A 23,037-nucleotide genomic window follows, 5' to 3' on the forward strand; every position below is an offset into this window, starting at 1 on the left:
GGCCTTATGTGTGAACAGTATGTGTACCCCACCTCCACCTTTTTGTTTTGAATACCTTTAGATTGTGACTGCAGCAGTAAAATATAATGTAATAATATAATAAACAGTCTTATGTTTCTTTAGGCTATTAGGTAGCCCTATTATATTGACATGACTGGCCTACCACAAAAAAAAAAAAAAAAGAATTAAAAAATCAATAATACATTCTAAAACAACTGACATACTGACATTTATTTAAATTGTAGTAGTACAAAGATATGTTGATATTGGAATGTTAGTTTTTGGGATATAATTTAATAATTGAAAAGCATTATTTTTGATGTAGCTAGGTGTTTGAAACCAACATAGAACCACGGCTAAAGTAAATGGGGACTCCAAACCGTAGGCCTATATTGAGAGACAGCGCCTAGCCCCAGCCTCCCCGATATATAGTAGCCTACATAAACTGACTTTCTCCAATAAACAAAAACAATGAGCAATCCAATTCCACTAGATAATAAATGAAATCTGAGTCATTTCATCTTTATGCAGAGGAAAACAGGGTGGAAAAAGAAAAGAGAAGAAGCGCAATTGTAATCAAGGCCTGCAAATGACTTTTGAATGGGTTTGATCATAAATGAAAAGGGAAAACAGAAAAGGGATTGCATTGAATGCATTATCAGTGCATTCCCATTATAAATCACAGGCACTCCAGCACCTCCACCGGCTCTGCGGAGGAAGTGAACAGGGAACGCAGCACGCTGTAGGCAGTCAAGTTTGGTTGAACTCCGGGTTCATTTACACGACAGCGGTGGCGTTTCTCCACTGATGAGTCTTACAGATGTTTATGGTCGTGCTAACGGAATGGAAAGGACACCTGGATGAGCAGGACGACACATTTCACTGGAAAAAGTCTCATCCTACTTCCGGGTGTGCGGTTGTAGCGCAGGAGGATACTTGTGTGCTCCTGGAGATCGGTAAGAATCGCGTGGAAGTGAAGCAGCGAGCTCTTCCTTCGTAATCTAGCAATCTAGTTGGGTTTAATATGCAACAGCTCTTTGAACTCGGTCTCTAGTTCCTGAATCTTGATTATGAATATTAGTTTTTTGCACGATGCAATAGCTACATGTGTATAAGAGGCAGAAACCGCAACAAAACACCATTCATATGATATACGATAAAACTTGTAGAACCGAACTGCCCTTAAATCAGATGTGATGTAGTAGAGGTAAAGCTCGTCTCATGCTCATATCATAGAGCAGCGTTATATAACCTCTGTTTAGGAATGAAGGGCTAGTTACATGAACACAGACTGGCCCGGTTTTCATGCAGGACTCAGGAGAATATCATTCCAGAATGCTCTATCTCAGCAATAACATGTAGCATATAGACTGAACACCAAGGTTTTGCAAGAAGATTTTTTCCCTGCCTGCCTAGTTGGGCCAGTAGTTCAATATTTACTTTCACTGCCAATCGTTTTTTTTTTTTATGTGCCATTTAAAAAAAAAATTAGCTTAGAAGCAAAATAATAAATAAAACACTACAAATAATAAAAATAAATAATATTATAATATTAAATATGTACAATATTCAATAATAAGTAAATAAACTAATCACATAAGTAATATTAATTATAATATGACATATATATTCATAAACACAATTGTGCTGGAAAATCAAAGTATTAAGTTTATCATTTTTAACTAATTCAAACCTATGCCAGCATTTTTACTAGTCCCACCACAAAAGTCAATAAATCTCATTTTTTGCAAAGCATTTATGTGCCAGAACTTAAGATTTTTTAATTAGGTCTCTTATGCAAACTGAGGCTGCATATATTATTTGATCAAACAACACTAATATTTTGAAAAATTATTACAATTTAAAATAACTGTTGACTATTTTAATAATTTATTCCTTAAAGGGGTCATATGATGCGATTTCAATTTTTCAAGGCATAAAAAATTTCTGATTAAAGGGGTCATATGATGCAATTTCATTTTTTCCTTTCTCTTTGGAGTGTTAGTTGAACAAATATAAGATTTTGTGATAATGCAGCACTGGCAGATTAGCTTCGGTGACATTTCCATCAACTGGCCAGAAATAGTCTCACATTAGCTGTGCTTATTGTTGAGCCCTGTGATAAACCTATCCAATAATCATTAAATAAAATAATGCTCTGTTATTCCTCTCTAGATCCTGTCTGTGTGTAGCGGCATTCCAGGGACATTCCGATGGATTCCTTCGGGCGTGTGGAGTTCCTGCAGGCTCTAGTAGAGGGCTGTGTGCTGCCCACCGCCCAGCAGGGTTTAGAGCAGGTCTGGCAGCTTCTGCTCGTCTGCCTGCTGTGTCGGGTCATCTGTAGACTAGGTGAGTCTATCATGCACAACACCAGCTCTCAAACACCTGTTTAACTGACACAGTCTTCCCCCCAAAGGATGGGAACATGGCCCAGTTGGTTCTTTCATGGCTAACATCAATGCTTTTTGTCATCTGTTTCACAGCTATGTGTATTGTAGCGAAAAACTTCACACTTGATCTTGTTATATCCAACTCATGTTGGTGAATGGGTCCATCTGTTGAGTCTTGATGCGGCAGTTTCTCGTTTTGACAGGTGTCTCATGTCATGTGAAGCATCTGAGCTCGCTGGCGGGCGGCCTGTACGTGTTGTACGTGTTCTTTGAGCTGCACATGATGTGGGTGATTATCCTGTGCCTCCTTTGCTACCTCATCCTGCTTCTCAGCATAAACTCCAGCAGCCGAGGAGTCTTCCTTTCCGTCGTCATCCTCATTTACATGCTGATGGGGTCTGTCATCCACTTTCACATGACTGCATTTTATAGATAGGGCCTAATGAACATAGAAAACTGGTTGGAATTGGAAAAACTCATTAGGATGCACAATCACAAGCGGTCACATATTTTGTTCATTTTTATTGCAGGGAGCTACATATGATAGACGCAGAGACCTGGCATAAGATGAGAGGTGTGTCTTCACTGAATTAATATGCATTTTAATATTTTATTGATGTTTTTGTTTTTATCAAAGTATTTTATTTCATGTCACATAATTTTCATCAAATGACACTCATTATGTTGTCACATGTCCCATACGGACTGTTTCGGTTGTGTCCAGGCTCTCAGATGGTGGTGGCCATGAAGGCCATCTCTCTGGCTTTTGACCTTGATCGAGGCGCTGTGTCCTCTTTTCCCTCCCCGCTGGAGTTCATGGGATACCTCTGCTTTGCGGGAACTGTTATCTTTGGGCCATGGATCAGTTTTGCCCGCTACACCGATGCAATTAATGGATGCAAAATGGTAAATACAATGATTTTTTTTAAATTCCTAGTTTTATTGTCTTTTTTTTTTTTTTATTATAAATTATTTATTATTTATTATTTTTTTTAATGTTATTTCACTTCTGTGCTCTTTTTGTATACATTATGTGAACATTTTATTTATATGTACAATTTATTTTATATATTTTTTGACAGATATTAATGCTTTAATTCAGCAAGAATTCATTAAATTGTTTAAAGATGACAGTAAATATATTTAGATAACAAAAATATATTTGAAATATATTGTTCTTTTATTCATTAAAAAAAGTATCACAGTTTCAGCAAAAATAATAAGCAGCAACTGTTTTCAACATTAATAATAATAAGAAATGTTTCTTGACCACTAAATCAGCATATTATAATGATTTCTGAAGGATCATGTGACACTGAAAATTAAAAAATTTAGCTTTGCCATTACAAGAAAAATTACATTTTAAAATATATTAAAATAGAAAAGTTATTTTAAATTATAAATATAAATATTATTTTATTTTAATAATTGTAATAACAATTCGATTATTGTTTTACTGTATTTATTTTTCAATATATTTTTTCCTATGTGAGACTTACCCCAAACTTTAAAATGGTATAAATATATGTGATGTATTTTGGAAACACTGTGTTTCCTCTGTGTCCAAAAACACAGTCAACTCAAGCCAGTGTGTTCATATAGCGCTTTTTCCAATCCTTATTGTTTCAAAGCAGTCTTCAGAAAGTGTCTTTATAAGCATATGCAGATATTGACATTAAAATAAAGTGAATGTGTTTTTCATGCTAAATGTTAAATGGCAAAAATAATTGTTTTCTTTGAAGAGAAGATAATCTTGATTTGTTCTGAGCATGTTTCCATCAGCAGAGAGCTTGCTATACAGTAACTGTCCTACTATCTCCTGCAGAGCGTTGGCTGGTTTGGAAAGATTGCTCTGAGCTTTCTGAGGAGTCAGATGTGCCTGGTTATTTCCAACTGTATTGCTCCTTATCTCTTTCCATACTTCATTCCCATCTACGGTGACGGACTTCCTCGTAGGTGAGCTGCTCTTCCTCCATTGGGATTCCATATCCAGAGGAAATGAAATGGCTAGCTTGAATGTTTATTTCATTTTTTTGTTTAATATTGTTTTTATTGGCCTTTTGTCCTCAGGTGGCTTCACGCTTATGAAAATGCGGTGTCCTTCCACTTCAGCAATTATTTTGTCAGCTACTTGAGTGAAACAACCACTGTGATGGCTGGAGCTGGATTCTCTGAGCACAAAGACCACATCAAATGGTGCATACTCATGCTTTTTCTCTTTTGTTGTTAAATAACAGCCTTGTTGAGACCTACTGTGACGTATTTTCTCATTCAAAGGGATATTACAGTAGCTAAACCTATGAATGTGGAATTGCCGAGGTCTATGGTGGAAGTTGTTACCTCTTGGAATCTGCCCATGTCTAAGTGGCTTAACGCATGTATGTATATTTATTCAGGTTATTGATGCATATATATGTTGTGCATTCATATAAATGTTCCCTGTACATTTTAACATACAGACGTCTTTAAAAGTGCACTCAAACTTGGCACTTTTCCCGCCATCTTGGTGACCTACACTGCCAGTGCGTTGTTACATGTAAGTATGATTTCCAGCCCTCTGGTTATTAACATTTTACCAAGGTTTGTTGGCACAGAATCAGGTTCCATCTGTTTAAACAGATTTGAGTTTGTGTAAGGGTAAAAACACCTGATCCAGAAAACAGTTTCCCTGTAACATGACAGCTTGGATAAAGATGGTTTCTTATCTCAGAACACCATGACCCAGATTTAAACGGCTGTCTACAGCTGGTGTAGATAGATAATTCAATCACAGCTGCCTACCCTGGCAGCTTATGGCTCGTCACCTTAGTAAGCTGTTGTAGCTGTGCTTGTTAGGTTCTAACTGTAAGTGTGTAGCTAAGATAAAATCATTCATGCTGTATTTCCAGTTTGACCTTTAGGAATATCAGTATATCAGAATTAGCAGCTGGAAGTATTTTTATGTATCCATGCATCAAAATGTCCGTGTTAGGGTGACCTGTGGTTGTTTAGCCAGTCAAAAACATACTGTGAATGTGAATCTGTTTGGGTTCACTGACATGTCTGAGGAGGGTGGGTTTAGGAGAAAGGACGTGTGGTTGTAGGGATGGGTGCAATTGTGTGGCTAATTCTGGCAGAAATTAGCAAAAAGTCTGAAATCAAACACCTTTAATATTTTGTGATTTTTTTTTTTTTCAGTTAGTGCGTAAATATATAGTACATTACAGAACGATAATCTACCACTGATCTAAGACAAATATCAGTGACCGATGCCTAATTCAAGGTATTGTAGTTGAGTGGAGACCTCTGGTGGTTAATGTAGGATATTGAGTCTAAATTCATTTACACTAAGTACTGAAAATTTAGTTTTTAAATAAAAGATTTGTGTTTTTTTTAAAGAGATCTTATGTACACCAAGGCTGCATTTATTTGATCAAAAATACAGTAAAGTTAATATTGTGAAATATTACAATTTACAATTAAAAAATTAATGTATTAAAATTTTAATATATATGTTGAAAATGTAATTCATTCTTGTGATGGCAAAGTTTTAGTGTCACATTATTATTCTAATATGCTAATTTGGTGCTCAAGAAACATTTCTTTTTATTATCAGTGTTGAAAACAACTGCTTAATATTTTTGTAGAAACCATGATATGTTTTTGTCTTCAGGAGTCTTTGATGAATAGAATGTTCAAAAGAACAGCATTTATTTGAAATGGAAATCTTTTGTAACATTATAAATGTGTTTACAGTCACTTTTCATCGATTTAATGTATCCTTGCTGAATAAAAGTTTTGATTTCTTTAAAAAATTCTTACTGACCTTAAACCATAGAATGGTAGTATATTTTCTTTTATGAATTAATCATGCATTGTTTGGCAGGGTCTCAGCTTTCATCTGGGGGCTGTGCTGTTGTCTTTGGGACTCATCACTTATGTTGAACATGGTAAACAGTAATTTTAGTTTATACATGCATGCTTGCCATCAATAAAAATAAAACCGCTTTGATAGTATCAGTTAATTCATTGGATTAAAAAAAAAAAACTGAAAATATATTAATACTAATGCATACAGTCATCATGGCACACATTTCAATAGGTAGTAAATTCTAACATCTATAATAGATGTCACATCACTGGCCTAGCCAACAGGACTCAAAATACTGTCTTTGCTTCCTCTTGCAGTTCTGAGAAAGCGGTTGGCAGCTATTTTCAGTGCTTGTATACTGTCAAAGCGCTGCCCAAATGACTGCCATCACCAAAATAAGAAGGTGATCTGTAGCACTGCAGAATCAGCTATACTTATATAATAAAACATTTTTGGTTTGTGCAGTATGAGATCTGTAGTTCACAGATTTTCACTGAAATTTCTTAGTTATATTTTTATATTGAGATGTCTTTTTTCCCCTGTTGTAGATGCTGTGGGTGTATGGTGTTAACCTGTTCTTCAGTGCATTGTCAATATTCCATCTGACATATCTGGGATCATTGTTTGACTCTGAAATGGACAACATGCATGCTGAGGAAGTGAGCGTTTTCATATGCACATGCAATTTAAACATATATACAGTTTTATTGTAATATAAATAGTCAGCTACTTCTAAAAAAATATTCAATTCAATTAGTTAGAATTGCTTTTATCACACAGTATTTTGTTTCCACACAGGGTTACATGGCCAGTCACACCATTCAAAAGTGGTCAGAGCTAAACTGGGCGAGCCATTGGGTGATGTTTGGCTGTTTCGTGTTTTATTGGCTCATTTAAGGAGAATAGTATTGAGCAATCAAAGGACCATTCACTGAACCTGAACATGAAAGATGGTGGATTCTTACCATAGACTGCATTTTTCACAGTCAGTGTTACATCCACACTTCTGTCCCTCAGCTGGAAAAGACTGCCATGGAAAGTGCCTTTTGATTCTTGTTGTTACAAGAATCATATTCTCATAATGTGATCATACTTGTTCTTTTTATTTTGATTTAGATTAGGTACAATTTTGGATTAAACAAAAGAAAAAATATCAGTGTGCAGAGTACATTGTGTTATTTGCATCTCTCTTTTTTGTTCTCTCTGTACAGCTTGATATACAGTAGAAAGCATGGTCTCTTTCATTGTGACCATGTTATTGTCACCTTTTTAAGACCTGCTTGAAACTGTAAACATGTTTCATATTTTTATCAAAAGCTATTGATTAAGTCTGACAATAATATTTATTATTTTCTAATAAAATTTGCCACCAAGACTATTTTTCTCGAATTATAGGTAAGTGCATTACTCAAGAGCACAGATCATACTTTGTAACTTTGTTCTCTGATATTAGATGGTCACTTTTATCGAAAGACACTTATTACTTACGGTGATCAGCCATGTGGTAATACCATATTTTGATAAATGTACAGGTATTGTGGAAACCCATGGTTTTATGGGTCTCATAAGTTTAAAACTACCATGTACTAACAAGGTACATGTAAGAAAAATAGTACAAGCATAGTGTCATGACTCATGACAGTATCTAAAATAACATTTAACACCGTGGAAATATAGAGGAAAGTTAGCTGTACTTTACAGAGTAACGTAAATTAGTTACTTAATTGTGACCTCTGACTCAGTGGCGTGTCGCCCCACAGTTAACATGGTACTGTTATAATATCGCGAGAGTTCGCACCGCTCCTCACTACGTAATGTGCCGTGCTGCTTATGGCGGCGCTGGTGACAGTGCTGAAAGCTGTTGGGGTGAGTTTTTCTTTTATATTTATTCAATTTTGTGATGCCACATAACTCTTACACGGCTATATGAACGTTTAAGCCTCCGACGTTTGCGTTTATACCACTCTCTGAGTATTCCTGCTTGTTTTTGAACAGTTAAACGGTTTAGGGTGGGGGCAGTGTTTCCTCTGCGTGTGCTCTAGCGGTTTAGCATGTTAGCCAGCGCTTAAAGCACTGTTACTAGCGAAGAGTCGTTTTAAACAATAATAAACTAACTTATTAATCTGACACATCCGTCATGGGAGATATTTTGTAAAGGTCACTTAACAAGAAATGAAGCGCCCAGTCGAGGCTCCAGCGCGGCAGCGGCGGCCCAACGTGACCCGACAGCCGCCGCCGTGTGCCTTTGTTGTCGGGCTGAGTGATTTATTTTAAGCCCGGCTGGATCACTGTCTATCCCGTTTTATCGACGCATAGTAAATTGAGTTAAACAACTAAACCCTGTTTTCTCAGGACAGGAAAATAGTTTACTTGTTTTCCAAACGAGTTCTTACTAAAACCGGTTTTCCCATGGTCATAATAACCTGGAAATATAATGGAATTTGGAAATTATGGTAACGTTAATTTTGCACGCCTGCGAAAGTACGTTATTTAAAATCAATAAAAAAAGTAATTTTGTAGTGAATACAAATGTTTCAGCTTAAACACTGCTACAGAATTTTCTCTCACAAAATACATTGTTTTTTGTAAGAGCAATTTTGGTAAAAAAAAAAAATATATATATATATATATATATATTTCCTACGAAAGCCATTTCCACGATTTTCCAGTTGAGATTAAACAACTGATGAAAATACTTTGGTCAAAACGGTCGTTTTCTCTCATTTGGATTTGAAACGCCCTAGATTCTACTTTTAACCATTTGTTGGGATTCTTCCTTCCAGTACGTTTTCTAATATGCTCAGGAGTAGCATGTGTCGGAGTTGTCTTGTCTGAAAAGGCATTGCTAGTGATTTTGTCTCTGGATGAGCTCCAGCTGTTGCTCAAGCGCTGCTTGCGTCACTTAGTTTCATGTCCCCATTTTGTCATTTATGTATGCTGTAGAAATCTACAGTTTCGCTTTTTAACAAAACGTAACTAGTGAACGAAGAACAGTGGTCTTAATATACTTTGCGGTTTGTGATTTGTATATTTGAGCCGCTGTCAAGCGCAGCTGAGCAGCATGCGCTCGGGGGTGTCGACGTCAAGCGCTTAGGTCTACAAACTTGTGCGCTGTAGGCGGGATCAGATCACTTGTTTTTCCACAGCTCTTCCGTTCATGTTATATATTTACAATAAGAAATGTTTTTATCCAGTTTTATCCCATTTTCAATCGGTTAGTTTAGCCAAAGATGAAAATTCCATTACACCTTCATGGCAGTTTGTATTAAAGGTCCCATGGCATGAAAATGTCACTTTATGAGGTTTTTTAACATTAATATGAGTTCCCCTAGCCTGCCTATGGTCCCCCAGTGGCTAGAAATGGCGATAGGTGTAAATTTTTTCATTTTTGCGAATTAATTCATACTATCTCATTGACGGTTAGGATTAAGACCTTCATTCTGTTAAAAAAATCTGTTTGGTATTACTTCCATAAAACATACTATTGTCATAAATGTAACACATTTTTTGGTTGAATTATCCCTTTAATTCTCACTGAAACCATGAGGTTGTAAATAAGCAAGGCACACAATGTGCTCTCAAGGTTTATCTGGTACTGTTTGTTTTCTGACTTAGAGGTCATAGACAGAAGTTGTCCTGTTCTCCACACTTTTTTTTAAATTTTTTTTTAAGTCAACATGAACTGAAAATTCACCCTGTCTGTTTTTTGCACCACTTCTGGATGCAACGCACATCTCCAAATCCAGTTAACAATCCAGTTAACAACCAAGTCCCCATCCAACCCTCTACATTGCGAGTAAATCACTCGCATATGCGACTAAATCTTACTCTGGGCGACTAAAATCTTGCGACTTGTGAAATGAAATTGGCTGGTTAGTAAGAGATTGTCTCCATCCATTTTAAGTCTGTGCTTGGTCCATCAGAGCAAGTAACGAACTGGCCTATATATCAAGCTTTTTGATCCTCCCATCTCATGTGTAATAGACTGGAGGGAACTGAATGATTGGCATGCTGGATATCTGCAGTTGTTGACCGCTTGAATTGAATATTCCATAAATACTTAGCCAACTGCTGGTTCACGCTGAGACTTGTTGATGTTTGTGTTCAGTCAGCTGCTCTTCTGTACGCGAGGCTGCTAAGGAAACTTTATTTTTAGGCCTGTGTATCAACAGGAGAGTAACATGGTGTTTTAACCCACAATAAATGAATGTGGCTAATGGGATTAATTGTTAACTCTTATATTGGTGTGTGTGTGTGTGTGGGGGGGGGGTTAGTTTAATAAACTGGACTTGAAATAGATTAATATACTTTTTTGTTGAAGTAAATGCATTTAATGTGTAACTTATCTGTGTGATCTAATATCCTTTTTGTTTTTTCCTTCTCCCAAACAGTATGAAGTGAAACCGAATTGATTTTTGTACCATCTGAAACCTACTTCAAGTTCAGATCATCGTTCAGTCAGAAGAAACGCCAAGGAAAACGAAAACATAACGAACATCCCCAAAACGACCCAGTGGTACAACAACTCTGAAGACAAAGACCAAGACGAAGAACTGCACTGCTACAAACGAGAAAAACTAAAGCAAAACGACACAACCAAATGAGCAAACCAAAGATTTAAGAAACAGAACCAGGCCGCAACGAGCGTAGCAACCAACCATCAACGTTAACAGCGAAGGCGAGACCTGATCTGAGACAAGAAGTTTGTGCCTACTCAACAGCTTTGAAAAAGCACACGTCCCAACGCTGCACCAAGCCCTCCTCATCCTCCCCGCACCTCGTCCTCCTCTGGGGTGCGGAGAGGGCTGCTGTCTGCTAGTCTTTTCAGTTTTTACCTTTTTCTTTCTGTCAATTGCAGACCGAATCCCTCCCTGATCTTTTTCCCCCTCCGTTCCCCCAGTCTTTCTCTTGTATTTCTGTTCACTATTTTTCAAAAGCAGTGTTTGTACGCCTTTTTGTTTGAAATTTTTTTATTTTTTGTTTTGCTTTTTGTCCTTTATTTTTGCAACTTTTTGTAATTAGAACGTGTGCCAGAGAGGCAAACCTTACAAGTGTGTGTGCGTGTGCGCTTGTGTGAGCCAAGTCTGAAGCATCGATTAAGTGATTGATTGGTCCAAATCATTACAGCCTTCCAAGACAACAGAACAAGGTAAGCCATGCCAGACACTGTCCCCATTTTTTCCCCCTTAATTTAATAAATAATCCTGATTTGTCTGGCTTGTTATTCATTTATAATATGCAGTGTGCCAAAACAGGCCAGTTGTCCATGCTGTTTATTGCGCAGTTTCTTCATTTAAATCTAAAAAGGCTGAAATCGTGTTGCTCTGTTCCAAAAACTAGTGAGCCACCTTCTAAAATAGCATCCTAACTGAAATGGAATGAGTTTAGCATTAGCATCTTGTGAAGTTAGCTAGCAGTGCTAATATGTAAGCTATATTAAACAGAAATATTAGATAAAATGTAGTGGCTGGACGATATGGCCAAAATTGATATCACGATATATTTCTTAATTTCGGTCGATACGATATAATTCCGATATCGATATGAACACTATTTATCTGAAATAGAAATCTTTTGTAACATTATAAATATGTAACTGAAAAAGTTAAAGTATGTATTGTAATTGACATTCCTCTTTCTTGGATGGATTTTTTTTTCTCCTCTCCTTGACGTGATTCATTAGAATGCTGCATTTGTAGTCAGCTCAGTAGGTTTTGGAACAAAGATCATTCATATTATCATGCTCAATATAACTGAGTTATATTGTTACTATATATTGAACTAAGTTAAGAACAATTGAGAACGAAAGGGATGTTCACCCAAAAATGAGAATTAATTTTTCGCCCTCATGTCGTTCCAAACCGATAAGACTTTTTTCATCTTTAAAACACTGAAGATACAATAAACCAGAGAAATCCTTTTTTTTTTTATCAGTGGATGGACAAAAAGGATGTGAGAATAAATATCTATGATTTGTTTTCCTAAAATGATTAAAAGTCTTGTGGATTTGGAATGACGAGTGAGTAAATGACAATTTGGTGTGAACTATCCCTTTCAATTTTTAAATTTTGATGAATGTTCTGTAGTTTTTTCCCCCTTATATTTTCTTGTTTGTTGTTTTCAAAATGTGAATATTGATATCTAGCACCACTTTAATTCACTCATTGTTTACTCAAGTACAGAACTTTAATTTGATGTAGCAGAAGGAAAATTTAACTTGATCAAGTTTGTGACCTCATGACGGAATTGTAGTTGCTCTTTAGCACGCTTTGCACTAGTCCAGATGTGTTTTCCTGAGAGAAAGGGGTCATAATTACTTAAGCCTGCTGAGAAGAATTTAGTAGTCCTTGACCCAACTTTGTGTGCAGATGAGGCACACTTGCATGTTGTCTGTAGGGTCCTCACCCCAACACACCCACAGCCCTCGACTGACCTTACTGTGCTGCTTTGTTCACTGGTTGTTCTTGTTGCCTCTCCCTCAGTTTTTCACCACCCCTTCCCTCCTTTCTTCACCTTTGCAGAAATCCTGAGGTGTTTTGTTGGGTGTGTAACCAAAAGGAGAGGGGAGAGGGAAGGGAGGAACTGCAACACAACGGCTGACTTAAAAATAAAATCTTTACTCGGAACACTGCTTAATCCGATCAATCCCAGGTGTAGTAGATTTGGCCACTGTGTATGGGAGAATTATGGGTAGTCCCTGGAAAGGTTTTGTCGAGTTTACCTTGCCGGCGTCGCCACCTGCAGCGTTCGTTAGCGCTGACCTGAACAGCACCTCACCCGTCGGGCTCAGCCTGTCACCCTACGGCCGATCTGTAAGTGCCCTGCCATCCGCTTTCCACCCCACTGTCCCCCACTCTTCCGAACTCGACTCGTTCATTAAACACCCACTGTCGCCCCTCTCTGAGCTGTTCCTTTACTCCATCATCCTGATCACCAGGCTTAGAGGCTGGCCTCGATCACTTGCCATAGGGACGAGCAGCAACGAGAGGTGGAGAGGCAAAGTAATGATATTTCCTCTATAGTAGCTGAGCGTAGATTTGTTTATTCCGTCAGCTGCTGTTGAACCATGTGTGATTGGCAGTAAATGGATATTAGGCTTTGTTGTCTGGCGCTGAGTGAATCAAAGCATTTATGGGTGTGTAAAGGCCTGTATGTGTTTCGATGTAATGGCCTAGTGGTCGAGGCTGGTCAGAGTCTGTGTCATCTAACCATTTGTTGTTATCGCATAGTTTAGTAGTGCCATTCCCAGTCGCTTCATCAAACTAACACATTCTGATTTTCCTTGAGCATGTCTCCTAGCAAGGGTGGGAAATAGTGGCGCTTTTCCACTGCATGGTACGGCACGGTATGGCTCGGTACAGTTCACTTTTGGGGGGTTTTCCACTGGGTACAGTACTGGTACCTGGTACTTTTTTTTTAGTAGCACCTCGGTTGAGGTTCCAAGTGAACCGTACCGTTACCAAAATGTGATGTGTAAACTCTGCTTATCACGGATTGGCCGGAGAGAATCGTCACTACCTGCGTCACTGAACTTGCACCACAAACACAACAGAACCGCTAGATTTAAATCAGCACAGCCAGCGAAGGATCGAGCGCAACTGTTTTGAATGAGCACACCTTTTTTAACAACCAAAAAGTGTCTGTTTCGCTGTCTGTTGAGGAAATACAGACGTTCCTCTCTTTGATCTGTTGAGGAAGTACAGACGTTCCTCTCGTTGATAGCAGATGAGCGGATCCAGCGAGAGCTTGATGGGGCGACGCGGAATGAAAAAGTTTTTCAGGAGTCGTGGCAGTAGCCACTATAACGACATGTGAATAATCCCGCCCACTCTAAAGCGATACTAAACTGCAGTGGAAACGCAAACCAAGCCGTACCACGCAGTGGAAAAGCGCCATTCGAGTAAAGGGAATAGTTCACCCAAAAAAAACCTTATGTGGAACAAAGATAATTTGAAGGGGTTTTTTTTGTCCATACATTGTCGTCTTGTGTGTTCCTCAAAAGAAAGTCAGTTTTATGGTTTGGAATGACAATTAGGATGAGTAAACAAAGACAGAACTTTCATTTTTTAGTGAACTATGCTTTAAGGTCTGTTCACACTAAGTGTGTTGTGATAAAATGATTTGATTCACAGATGGTTGTTTGCAAATGAAGTATTCCAGTCATTCACATGCTTTAATTCAAAATGCAAAACATTTCACAATTATTCCAACCCATCACTTAAATGTAAGATTCAACTTGAATAGAGCAGTAAAAGTTAAATGATGTGATGCACTGACATTGGAATGTACCACAGTGTAAAGATAATATTGGTGAACTGTAGAAATAGTACAGCTGTTGTAATGGATATGGTCATTTGTTGGTTGAGTATATTGACTTTCCCATGTGTCAGTTACTTTAATCGTTCTATGGATGCTTTTATTCAAAGAAAATGCAAGCATACTTGCCATATCACTACTTTTAGACTTACTTAGCCAGAATTGTTTGTTGCTTTTATGGCTTTTAATGTTCTTGTAAATTAGCTGCCAGCCGTTTTAACTTTTTTAATGTCAGTTCTGGACATTTGACCCAAAGGCACATATCTGATTGGTTTAGGGTTTTCATACTTTCAATTGTTTAGATTTCTTCCTGGAAGCTCTTCTTTCGCATTTCAAATTACATATTCCCAGCTACCTGCTAGTAATTACTAGAACCTTAACGAAAGGCATGAGTGTGTTTTGGTCAGTCTGCTTTTTTTTTTTACCCTATGTAGATCATTATAGTGGTGTGATGGCCTCTTTGACATGTTTCATTTCTTGCAGTGAGGTTTTTTTTTTAACAGAATTGAACTTCTCAGAAGGGTTGTTTTTGATGCCATCTCTTGGTTCTTCCTGTTTGGTGATCCTTCATTTAGGTAGTGTTTTTATTTTTTTTTAAATATCCACTCCTCCCCTTATTGCCTTCAGTGTCCTACCACCCCTTACCTTCACCTGAAGATGGAGGCCTCTGATACCCCTGTTGCTGCCCCCACCCCTTCCACCTCAAGCCAGCCAATCCCCCGATCCGCTTCAGTCTCATGCCATGTCTCTCGTGCATCAGGGGGCAAAAAGCAAAAGCGGACCCCCTTATATCAGCGATCCGTAAGTGGGCATGATGGGACAGTCTGTGCCGGCTTGATGTCCTCACTGGCAAATAATACCTGACACTGTAACCGCATGCTTTTAAGTTAGGAGTTGTAAAGCTTTTGGCTATACAGGGTTTTTTGGGTCAATAAAATCTGTTTTCGATTGTCTAACTTTTCACCACATGCTTGCCCAACCGTTCACGTACAGTTCACTTAATTTATGGGTGAAGTTCTACACAAAGACCAAGTTTTAACTTTGAATGTGTTGACGATTTTGTTTGCGTGTATACTCTAATATATAACTAAGTCAGTGTGAAGTGGATTAAAAGCATGAATTTTAATTTTACTTTCTAGGTTTAATATGAAACCGATAATACTTGCATTTGTGTTCTTGGGTATTGTGCAGATACAGCAGATTTATCCTGGTCATTTGGATCTACTTGATCAGGCAACTAGTTTAAGCTGACCAAAGGGAGAAGAGAAACTTAAACATACATGCCACAACAAATTACTGGGACAGTGTTCCCCTCTTTAAATTGTTCTTTTTCGTAGTTGCAGATACTTGCAACATTTAAAATCCTATTTCATCCCATTTTACCATTTCCCACACTTGTGTTCTGATCTGTTGTGAAGCAGTCGGATGTGTGGAGAATGCTAAAGGTCGAAAACTGAGCAAGTGTATTTTTAACTTTTAATCCTATGTCTTATTTTCCCATAGATGAGTTTTGACCCCAGTCTGCTGCATAATAATGGTCATGGTGGCTTTGCCAATGGAACGGGCATGGGAATTCGTGAGACGGGAGTGGTTGAAAAGCTGCTAGCATCATATGGCTTCATTCAGTGCTCTGAGAGACAGGCCCGCCTCTTCTTTCACTGCTCTCAGTACAACGGCAACCTGCAAGAGCTAAAGATCGGAGGTATGAGCCAAATGAGGTGGGGGAAATAGCAGGAACAAATTGAATGTTTCTGATCCAGACAAGTCATTGAACCAGCATTTTGAATTGTGCCATTTCAAATAGCTAAAACACTGCTTTAATTGTTTCAAGGAAATTAATTAAACCTACCCAATCTAATGCCTTTTTTTGCTACTGAAAGCTGAGACTCTTATTTCCACTTTAACCATCTCATACTTGAGAGTTGGTGCTTCTTTAGGGAAGCTTATGGCCGAAATACAACAATTATTAAAATTAATTGCAGTATACAAGTCACCAGTAAAAACATCACAATAATGACAAGACCTAATAGGAACCTTGATGTAAAAAAAATACATGCAGTAAATATTTAGTTTATTGCTTTTAGCATGTATCTTAATGCGGGAACTGACTTCCATGTTTTGTCTGTTCTGCCATTTTTCAGACGATGTGGAGTTTGAGGTGTCGTCTGATAGACGCACTGGCAAACCAGTTGCGGTGAAGCTGGTAAAAATCAAGGCAGAAATGTTGCCAGAAGAGCGAATTTCTGGGCAGGTGGGGCCTGACTTGCACGCCTCTCCTTTAACTGTGCTGCATGGTTTTATTCATCCAGTTAAGGAACACATTTTACTTTCGTGTTTTATTGTCCTTGTCCCATTAATGTCCATCATTGTTGGAGTTTTCGAGCTCATTTTTAATCCATATTGACTTGGAAAATGCATAAATCACTAGTTTCTATTATTAAGAGTTACGTAGAAATCCTATTGACCGACCTGATGCTAATGCTTTGCTTTTATGTGGGTTCACAATGAGCTTGATTGTCTTTGTGTTTTGTGGTCTTGTTGGGAGAACTTTTCATCTTCATTTAATATACAGTTATGAGAGAAACAAATCTTGATTTGTTCTCAATATGAAGTCTATCATTCATGTACTTAATAATTTTTTGACTGGTTCCTTGAACTCAGATGTACAAGTCAAATATGAATGTTTCTTTTAATGATTTTTTTAAATCTGTCTTTAGTTCAGAACATGTTGCGCATCTGTGTTCAGGGACTTTCTCTTTAGCATTTAAACATGGTTAGTTGATCCTGTCTCTCACCAATGCAGCCTCTAACCCCGTCTTGTCTATTTGCATGTCCCCTTTTTTCAGGTAGTGTCAGCTATCCCTTCTCACTTGGACGGGAAGTCCGCACCTGGACAAGTGCCCACTGGCAGTGTGTGTTATGAGAGGAATGGAGTGAGTGTCATTTATTCTCATTTGCAGAGTTTCCTATACATTTTAGTAGGGCTGGGCGATAAATCGATAACGATATTTATCGCACAATATAGATTTTCTCGATAAACGATAACAAGAGTTTGATAAATGTTTGATTATAATGCGGCAAAGGCTGAACGAAAGGGCGCTAGTCATTTGAAGTGCGCCACTCGGAGCGTTTATCCACTCGGATCAAAGTTCAAACAGCGGTGCGAGCTTCACTAGAGCAGATGTGTTCATTCGCTGACGCGACACTGAACAGCGCTGTGAGATCCAGTGTAAAGCGCTTGAATTCAACGAGGAACACAAATGACTGTTTACACGCAGATGAAACAGCGCTGACAAAAAGCAGAAACACTGTGCGCAACGATACAGTCAGAAGACTTTTTAATCTACAAATCGCCATCATTTGCCATGGATTTACTGTAGTAGCACAAACTGTACCATGGTATTGTGTCAGAAATGTGGGTATTCATGTTGAATTTTATTATATTATTAACGTAGACATGTGTTAAATATATTGAAGGAGGAGTAATGGAATATAATTACAGTATTTTTTTGTGATTAAGCTATAGCATTTATGCATTTATAAATGTATTTAGACTACTGTTTCTCATAAATACCTACAAGCCATATTACATTTTTACCATGGTATTGAGGTGCTATATTTGTGGTTTTAACTGTGATTATCATGATCTAAATGTCAGTTATGGAAGACCAATGGTTAAAAAAAACACCTTAAACGGTCAGAATAATTCAGTTTCACCATATTAAAATGAGATTGCTACCACTTTTACAGATATTACTGATTTTGATAATGAACCTAAATCTACATTTGCATCCTAACTCAAGCTACTATCAAATGTGTATTTCTAAGAGACAATAAAATGTTAATTAAAATGTAATTAATATTATCAGGCAACACAAACTTGTTTCTTGATTTGAAACAATATCACTCATTACTAGAACATGCAGAGCTAAGAAATTATTTTTTTCTATTAAGATATATATTTTGTTAAGGAAAAATGACTGGAGAAGTGTAAAGAATTCAAAAACGAAGTGTTTGTCATGTTCTGACCATAAAGAATAGTTGAAAACCACAATTAACCATCTGGTTTTTACAACTTTCACATTGGAGCAAAAATCTGCCTTTAAACTTGAAAAAAATAAAAAGTTTACATTTATCATGATAATTATAGATATCGACTGATATGAAAAAAATATATAGATAATTTTTTGGCCATATCGCCCAGCTCTACATTTTAGACATTTGCTTGTCTTGTTTCACCCTTTTGAGACCATTTTGGGACAGATACAACTTAGCAAACTAATAGAAAAGCTGAGTGAATAACAGTTCTGTGGTTCATAAACTTGTCATTATATGGCACTGATTGTGCCAGTTGCTGTTTCTGAATGTGTTTGTGGTTTGAATCTTCTCAGGAAGTGTTTTATTTGACCTACATCCCTGACGATGTTGAAGGCAACGTCACTTTAGATACTGGAGATAAAGTCAGTTTTTACATGGAGACCAACAAGCAGTAAGTGGATTTAATGTCTGATTGAAATGGGTATAATATCAAAAGAGGAACTTTTTTTTGGATGTTGAAATGGTTTATCTTTGTTTCAGTACTGGTGCTGTTAGTGCTCACAACATTGTATTGGTAAAGAAGAAACAGTCAAGATGTCAGGGAGTTGTTTGTGCTACCAAGGTAAGGATCTTATTCAAAGATGAGTTTGTAGTAGCTGTTTTTTTTGTTTTGTTTTTATGTAGACACTATACTAAGGAATAGTGATCTCCTGCCCTCTGGTGGGAAGGAGAATAGCAAAAGACTTCTCTTATCTCAACATTCTGCTAGAATAGTCAATAAAGGAAGTTGTGTGTTTAGCGACATATATTCATAATGTTAAACAGTTTTTCAAATTTTTGCATTTGAACATTGCAATAACTTGTAATTCGGAACTTATCTGCAAATTTTGATTGTAAAATTCAAAGTTACATATTGAATTTAAGTCGAGTGCCAATTTTTTTTCCCAAATATATTTTCAAATATATAATTTATTTTTGCTTTTTTCAAATCTATAATTGTCTTGCAGGAGGCCTTTGGATTCATTGAACGAGGGGATGTTGTGAAGGAGATCTTCTTCCACTACAGTGAGTTTAAAGGAGATCTGGAGGCTCTACAAGCTGGAGATGATGTGGAATTCACCATTAAAGAAAGAAACGTGAGCAATTGATGAAATGTCTTTTAAAAAGCAAAATATTTGTATTGATGTTCTATTGGTCTTTGGTTAGTAACTAATACTCACTGATAGGATACGAAAGATTTTACTATCAAACAGTGAAATTACTATTCATGAGATGCATTGCTGTTTCAAACAGCTGTATTGAGGTTGTTTCTGTGTGTGTTTCATAGGGCAAGGAAGTGGCCACAGATGTGAAACTGTTGCCTCAGGGCACTGTTATATTTGAGGACATCAGTATTGAGACTTTCGAGGGCACTGTCACCAAGGTTATTCCCAAGGTCCCCACCAAGAATCAGGTTTGTGAATCAGCTCTTGCCATTAATCTTCCCAGACTGTCTCAATAACATTACCATATAGATTCTGCTTGCATGTTAAATCGAATAAGACTCCATCTGTCTCTCTCTCAGAACGACCCGCTGCCTGGGCGAATCAGTGCCAGAATTAATTTCACTGACAAAGAGCTGCTGTTCGGCGAGAAGGACACCAAGGCCAAAGTGACGCTGCTGGAGGGCGACCATGTCCATTTCAATATATCCACTGACCGTCGAGACAAACTGGAGAGAGCGACAAATATCGACATCCTCCCTGACACCTTCCATTTCACAAAGGAGACTCGTGAAATGGTGCGACTGTAGAGCTTTGTCCTTGTGGTTACTTGCAAGGCTGTTTTACTTTTTGCTAATGTTGGCTTTGTCTCTCTCCTTGTCTTCATGTGCAGGGTGTGATAGCTGCCATGCGTGATGGTTTTGGATTCATCAAGTGTGTGGACCGTGATGCCCGAATGTTCTTCCATTTCAGCGAGGTTCTGGAAGAGAGTCAACTGCACATTTCTGATGAAGTGGAATTCACTGTTGTCCCTGTGAGTTCCCAGATATCACCAGACCTGAACCACTTCTGTGTTCCTGTTTTTGTCTCAGTTTATGTAAATGCTTTCTTTTTTTTTTTTTGTGATGGACTGTATTAGACCGTTCATCATCAGTTGGTCATCCGGTTCACTGGATATAAGAATCAGCTGTTGAAAAACCCAGATTGGTCCACTGCTTAAACTGTACACAAAGCAGAAGCCAATGTAAATTGTAATTGTGGTCTTACATTGACCAGCTTTAAAACATCCCCTCTTTCCTCTCTCAGGACATGCTGTCAGCCCAAAGGAACCATGCCGTACGGATCAAAAAGCTGCCCAAGGGCACGGTGTCGTTCCACACGCAATCTGAGCTGCGTTTTGTGGGGGTGGTAGAGAAAGAAGCTATGTCTGCTACCACCACCAAGAACTCCAGTCCCAGCAAGGGCAAAGAGAAGGTAGACTAAATCTTGACTTCCTGAATCTACACTACTGTTCAAATGTTTGGAGTTGGCAAGGTGGTTTTGAAAAGTATATGCTCACCAAGGCTGCATTTATTTGATCCAAAACGCAGTAAAACTGTAATATTGTGAAAGCTCAATAGAACAGAATTTATTTTAAATATAAATATTTTGTAACTTGTTTTTACTGTCATTTGATTAAATTAGTGTCTTTGCTGAATAAAGAAAATCGTAATGACCCCAAACTTTTGAAAGGTAGTGTATATGCAGTTGATTTTAATGTATTTCTTCTTAAGAGTCCTTGAAGTACACATCTGTGGAAATTTGGTGTAGCACCATCAGTCATAATTAGGCATGGGCCGATTACCGGTTTCAAGGTATACCGCGATTTGAAAATTTCACGGTTTCAAAACCGCTAATATTTTCCGTTTCCAATTGTAGTATGTGCTGTTTTTCATGACCCTCCTCCTCCTGTTGGTGCGAGCGTGGTCAGTCACGTGTGTGTAGGATGGCCAAACTAAGGAGCTTCCCCTGGAACTTACGCTATCGGCAACCAGCCGTTTTTTGTCTTATTGCAAGCAACTCGTCTCTGTTCTGGACTTGCACAAACTGCGTTGCAATGCAATCGTTTTCCAAAATGTCATTTATGTGAAAATATGAAGTCTGTAAATGCCCGTTAACACAGGCCAGAGATGCTGAAGTCGGACGCACGGAGTGATCTGCCTGCTACAGTATTTTTCTCTCTGTTCATGATGCACGAACTATTGGAAGAAAATCCTCAATATTGATTTGGGGGTTTATATGAATTATTGGGGGTTTCTGAGGGGAACTGACTGTCTTCAGAAAAGTTTGTGGTTTTTTTCTTTTCATCTCGTCTCTGTATAGTTCATATTAAAGCAGTGCTTCAGTGCAGTGCTGCTTTGTTTACAGCGGTAACCAAGGAAATGCTGTATGGGTGTTCCAGAAGCGCCTCCTGCTGTCAGAGAGTGAATCTGCATCTCATTCAGAGCATCTGCTGTTTGCTTCGTTCAGGCATGTAGTATAATTTCACAAAGCTAGTCAGAACATTCTGTTTTTGCTTCAAATTGGGTTATTATTAAATCAAATTATGTATATGAAATTATATAACTAAATGATATGAAATGATATAAATGATATGTATATGAATTATATAAACTAAATTTAGTAATTAACTAAAATTAAATAACTAATTACAGATTGAGGTTAAATAAAGATGTCAGTCTTTATTTTTCTTCTTTTTAGGAAACAAATCAAAGAAAAAATAAACAAATTATACTGTTCCTAATATTCTGTATGTTGCTCAAAAACAAAATATATTGTGTTTTTTTTACCCAGTCATTTAAAAATAACACATTTTAGAGCTGTAACGACAATACCGTGAAACCGTGATATTTTTGCTTATTGTTTTTGGTTATCATACCATCAAAATCTCATACCGGCCCATGCCTAGTCATAATTATAAAGAGAGATTTTGAAAATGGAGGAGTTTAGTGTTTTTGTTTTTAATTCTGCTTTCCAAACTTTTATATCCTGCATCTGCTTGTCTCCCTCTTAATTGACGCAAGCACAAAATACAGTAGCAGGCTTTGAAGTGCTATAAAATGCTACTATCTTTTGTCTGACCTTCTATTCTGTCTTTTTTGTTGTTCCTTTTTTTATTTGAACCATGCTCGTCTTCATTAGAAAAAAGACAAGGTAGGCTGCTGTTTTCTGCATGCTGCCTTTCCTCCACAGTGTAGACTGTTAGAACTTCTGACAACATGATCTTTAACGTGTTGGAGGCAAATTGTTAAAGTACCCAGGATGATATTTTACTTACTGTAATTTTTAGTATAGTAAAAGTTTTATTTTTTATTTGATTCACCTCCAATTCAAACATTTTATGACTGGTTAAATTAAGTCACGGATGTGTCTAATCCTCCGTATTTCTCTTTTTTTTTTTTTTTTTTTTAAAGGGAAAAGT

The 23,037-nt window shown here is 37.5% G+C and overlaps 2 protein-coding genes across 7 annotated transcripts in view; both read left to right on the plus strand.

Moving 5' to 3' along the window:
• Positions 1-702: 702 nt before the first annotated feature.
• On the plus strand, positions 703-7,496 carry porcnl (porcupine O-acyltransferase like). Its single transcript, XM_016542302.1, has 13 exons — positions 703-956; positions 2,176-2,349; positions 2,594-2,786; positions 2,921-2,964; positions 3,115-3,296; positions 4,216-4,346; positions 4,461-4,586; positions 4,668-4,768; positions 4,850-4,926; positions 6,256-6,319; positions 6,558-6,643; positions 6,789-6,899; positions 7,039-7,496. Exons 2-13 carry the CDS (start codon positions 2,214-2,216, stop codon positions 7,135-7,137), a joined length of 1,350 nt encoding a protein of 449 aa, XP_016397788.1. The 5' UTR covers positions 703-956; positions 2,176-2,213; the 3' UTR covers positions 7,138-7,496.
• A 515-nt stretch (positions 7,497-8,011) lies between these two features.
• Positions 8,012-23,037, plus strand: part of csde1 (cold shock domain containing E1, RNA-binding) — an 18,921-nt gene continuing 3,895 nt past the window's right edge. Inside the window, exons 1-14 of one of the 6 annotated variants that reach the window (XM_016542197.1) lie at positions 8,012-8,106; positions 10,632-11,389; positions 15,184-15,357; positions 16,060-16,258; positions 16,698-16,864; positions 17,403-17,489; positions 18,948-19,045; positions 19,135-19,216; positions 19,602-19,730; positions 19,922-20,047; positions 20,159-20,374; positions 20,470-20,610; positions 20,883-21,050; positions 22,758-22,770. In XM_016542197.1, the coding sequence (XP_016397683.1) occupies positions 15,214-15,357; positions 16,060-16,258; positions 16,698-16,864; positions 17,403-17,489; positions 18,948-19,045; positions 19,135-19,216; positions 19,602-19,730; positions 19,922-20,047; positions 20,159-20,374; positions 20,470-20,610; positions 20,883-21,050; positions 22,758-22,770 (1,570 nt within the window). In that variant the 5' untranslated portion in view covers positions 8,012-8,106; positions 10,632-11,389; positions 15,184-15,213. Of the gene's footprint in view, positions 8,107-10,631; positions 11,390-12,775; positions 13,053-15,183; positions 15,358-16,059; positions 16,259-16,697; positions 16,865-17,402; positions 17,490-18,947; positions 19,046-19,134; positions 19,217-19,601; positions 19,731-19,921; positions 20,048-20,158; positions 20,375-20,469; positions 20,611-20,882; positions 21,051-22,757; positions 22,771-23,037 lie in introns of those variants that run through there. The other 5 variants (XM_016542198.1, XM_016542193.1, XM_016542195.1 and 2 more) reach the window with 5 other exon arrangements.

Source organism: Sinocyclocheilus rhinocerous, unplaced genomic scaffold (genome assembly GCF_001515625.1).
Source record: "Sinocyclocheilus rhinocerous isolate Xijiao unplaced genomic scaffold, SAMN03320098_v1.1 scaffold1600, whole genome shotgun sequence".
NCBI lineage: Eukaryota > Metazoa > Chordata > Actinopteri > Cypriniformes > Cyprinidae > Sinocyclocheilus > Sinocyclocheilus rhinocerous.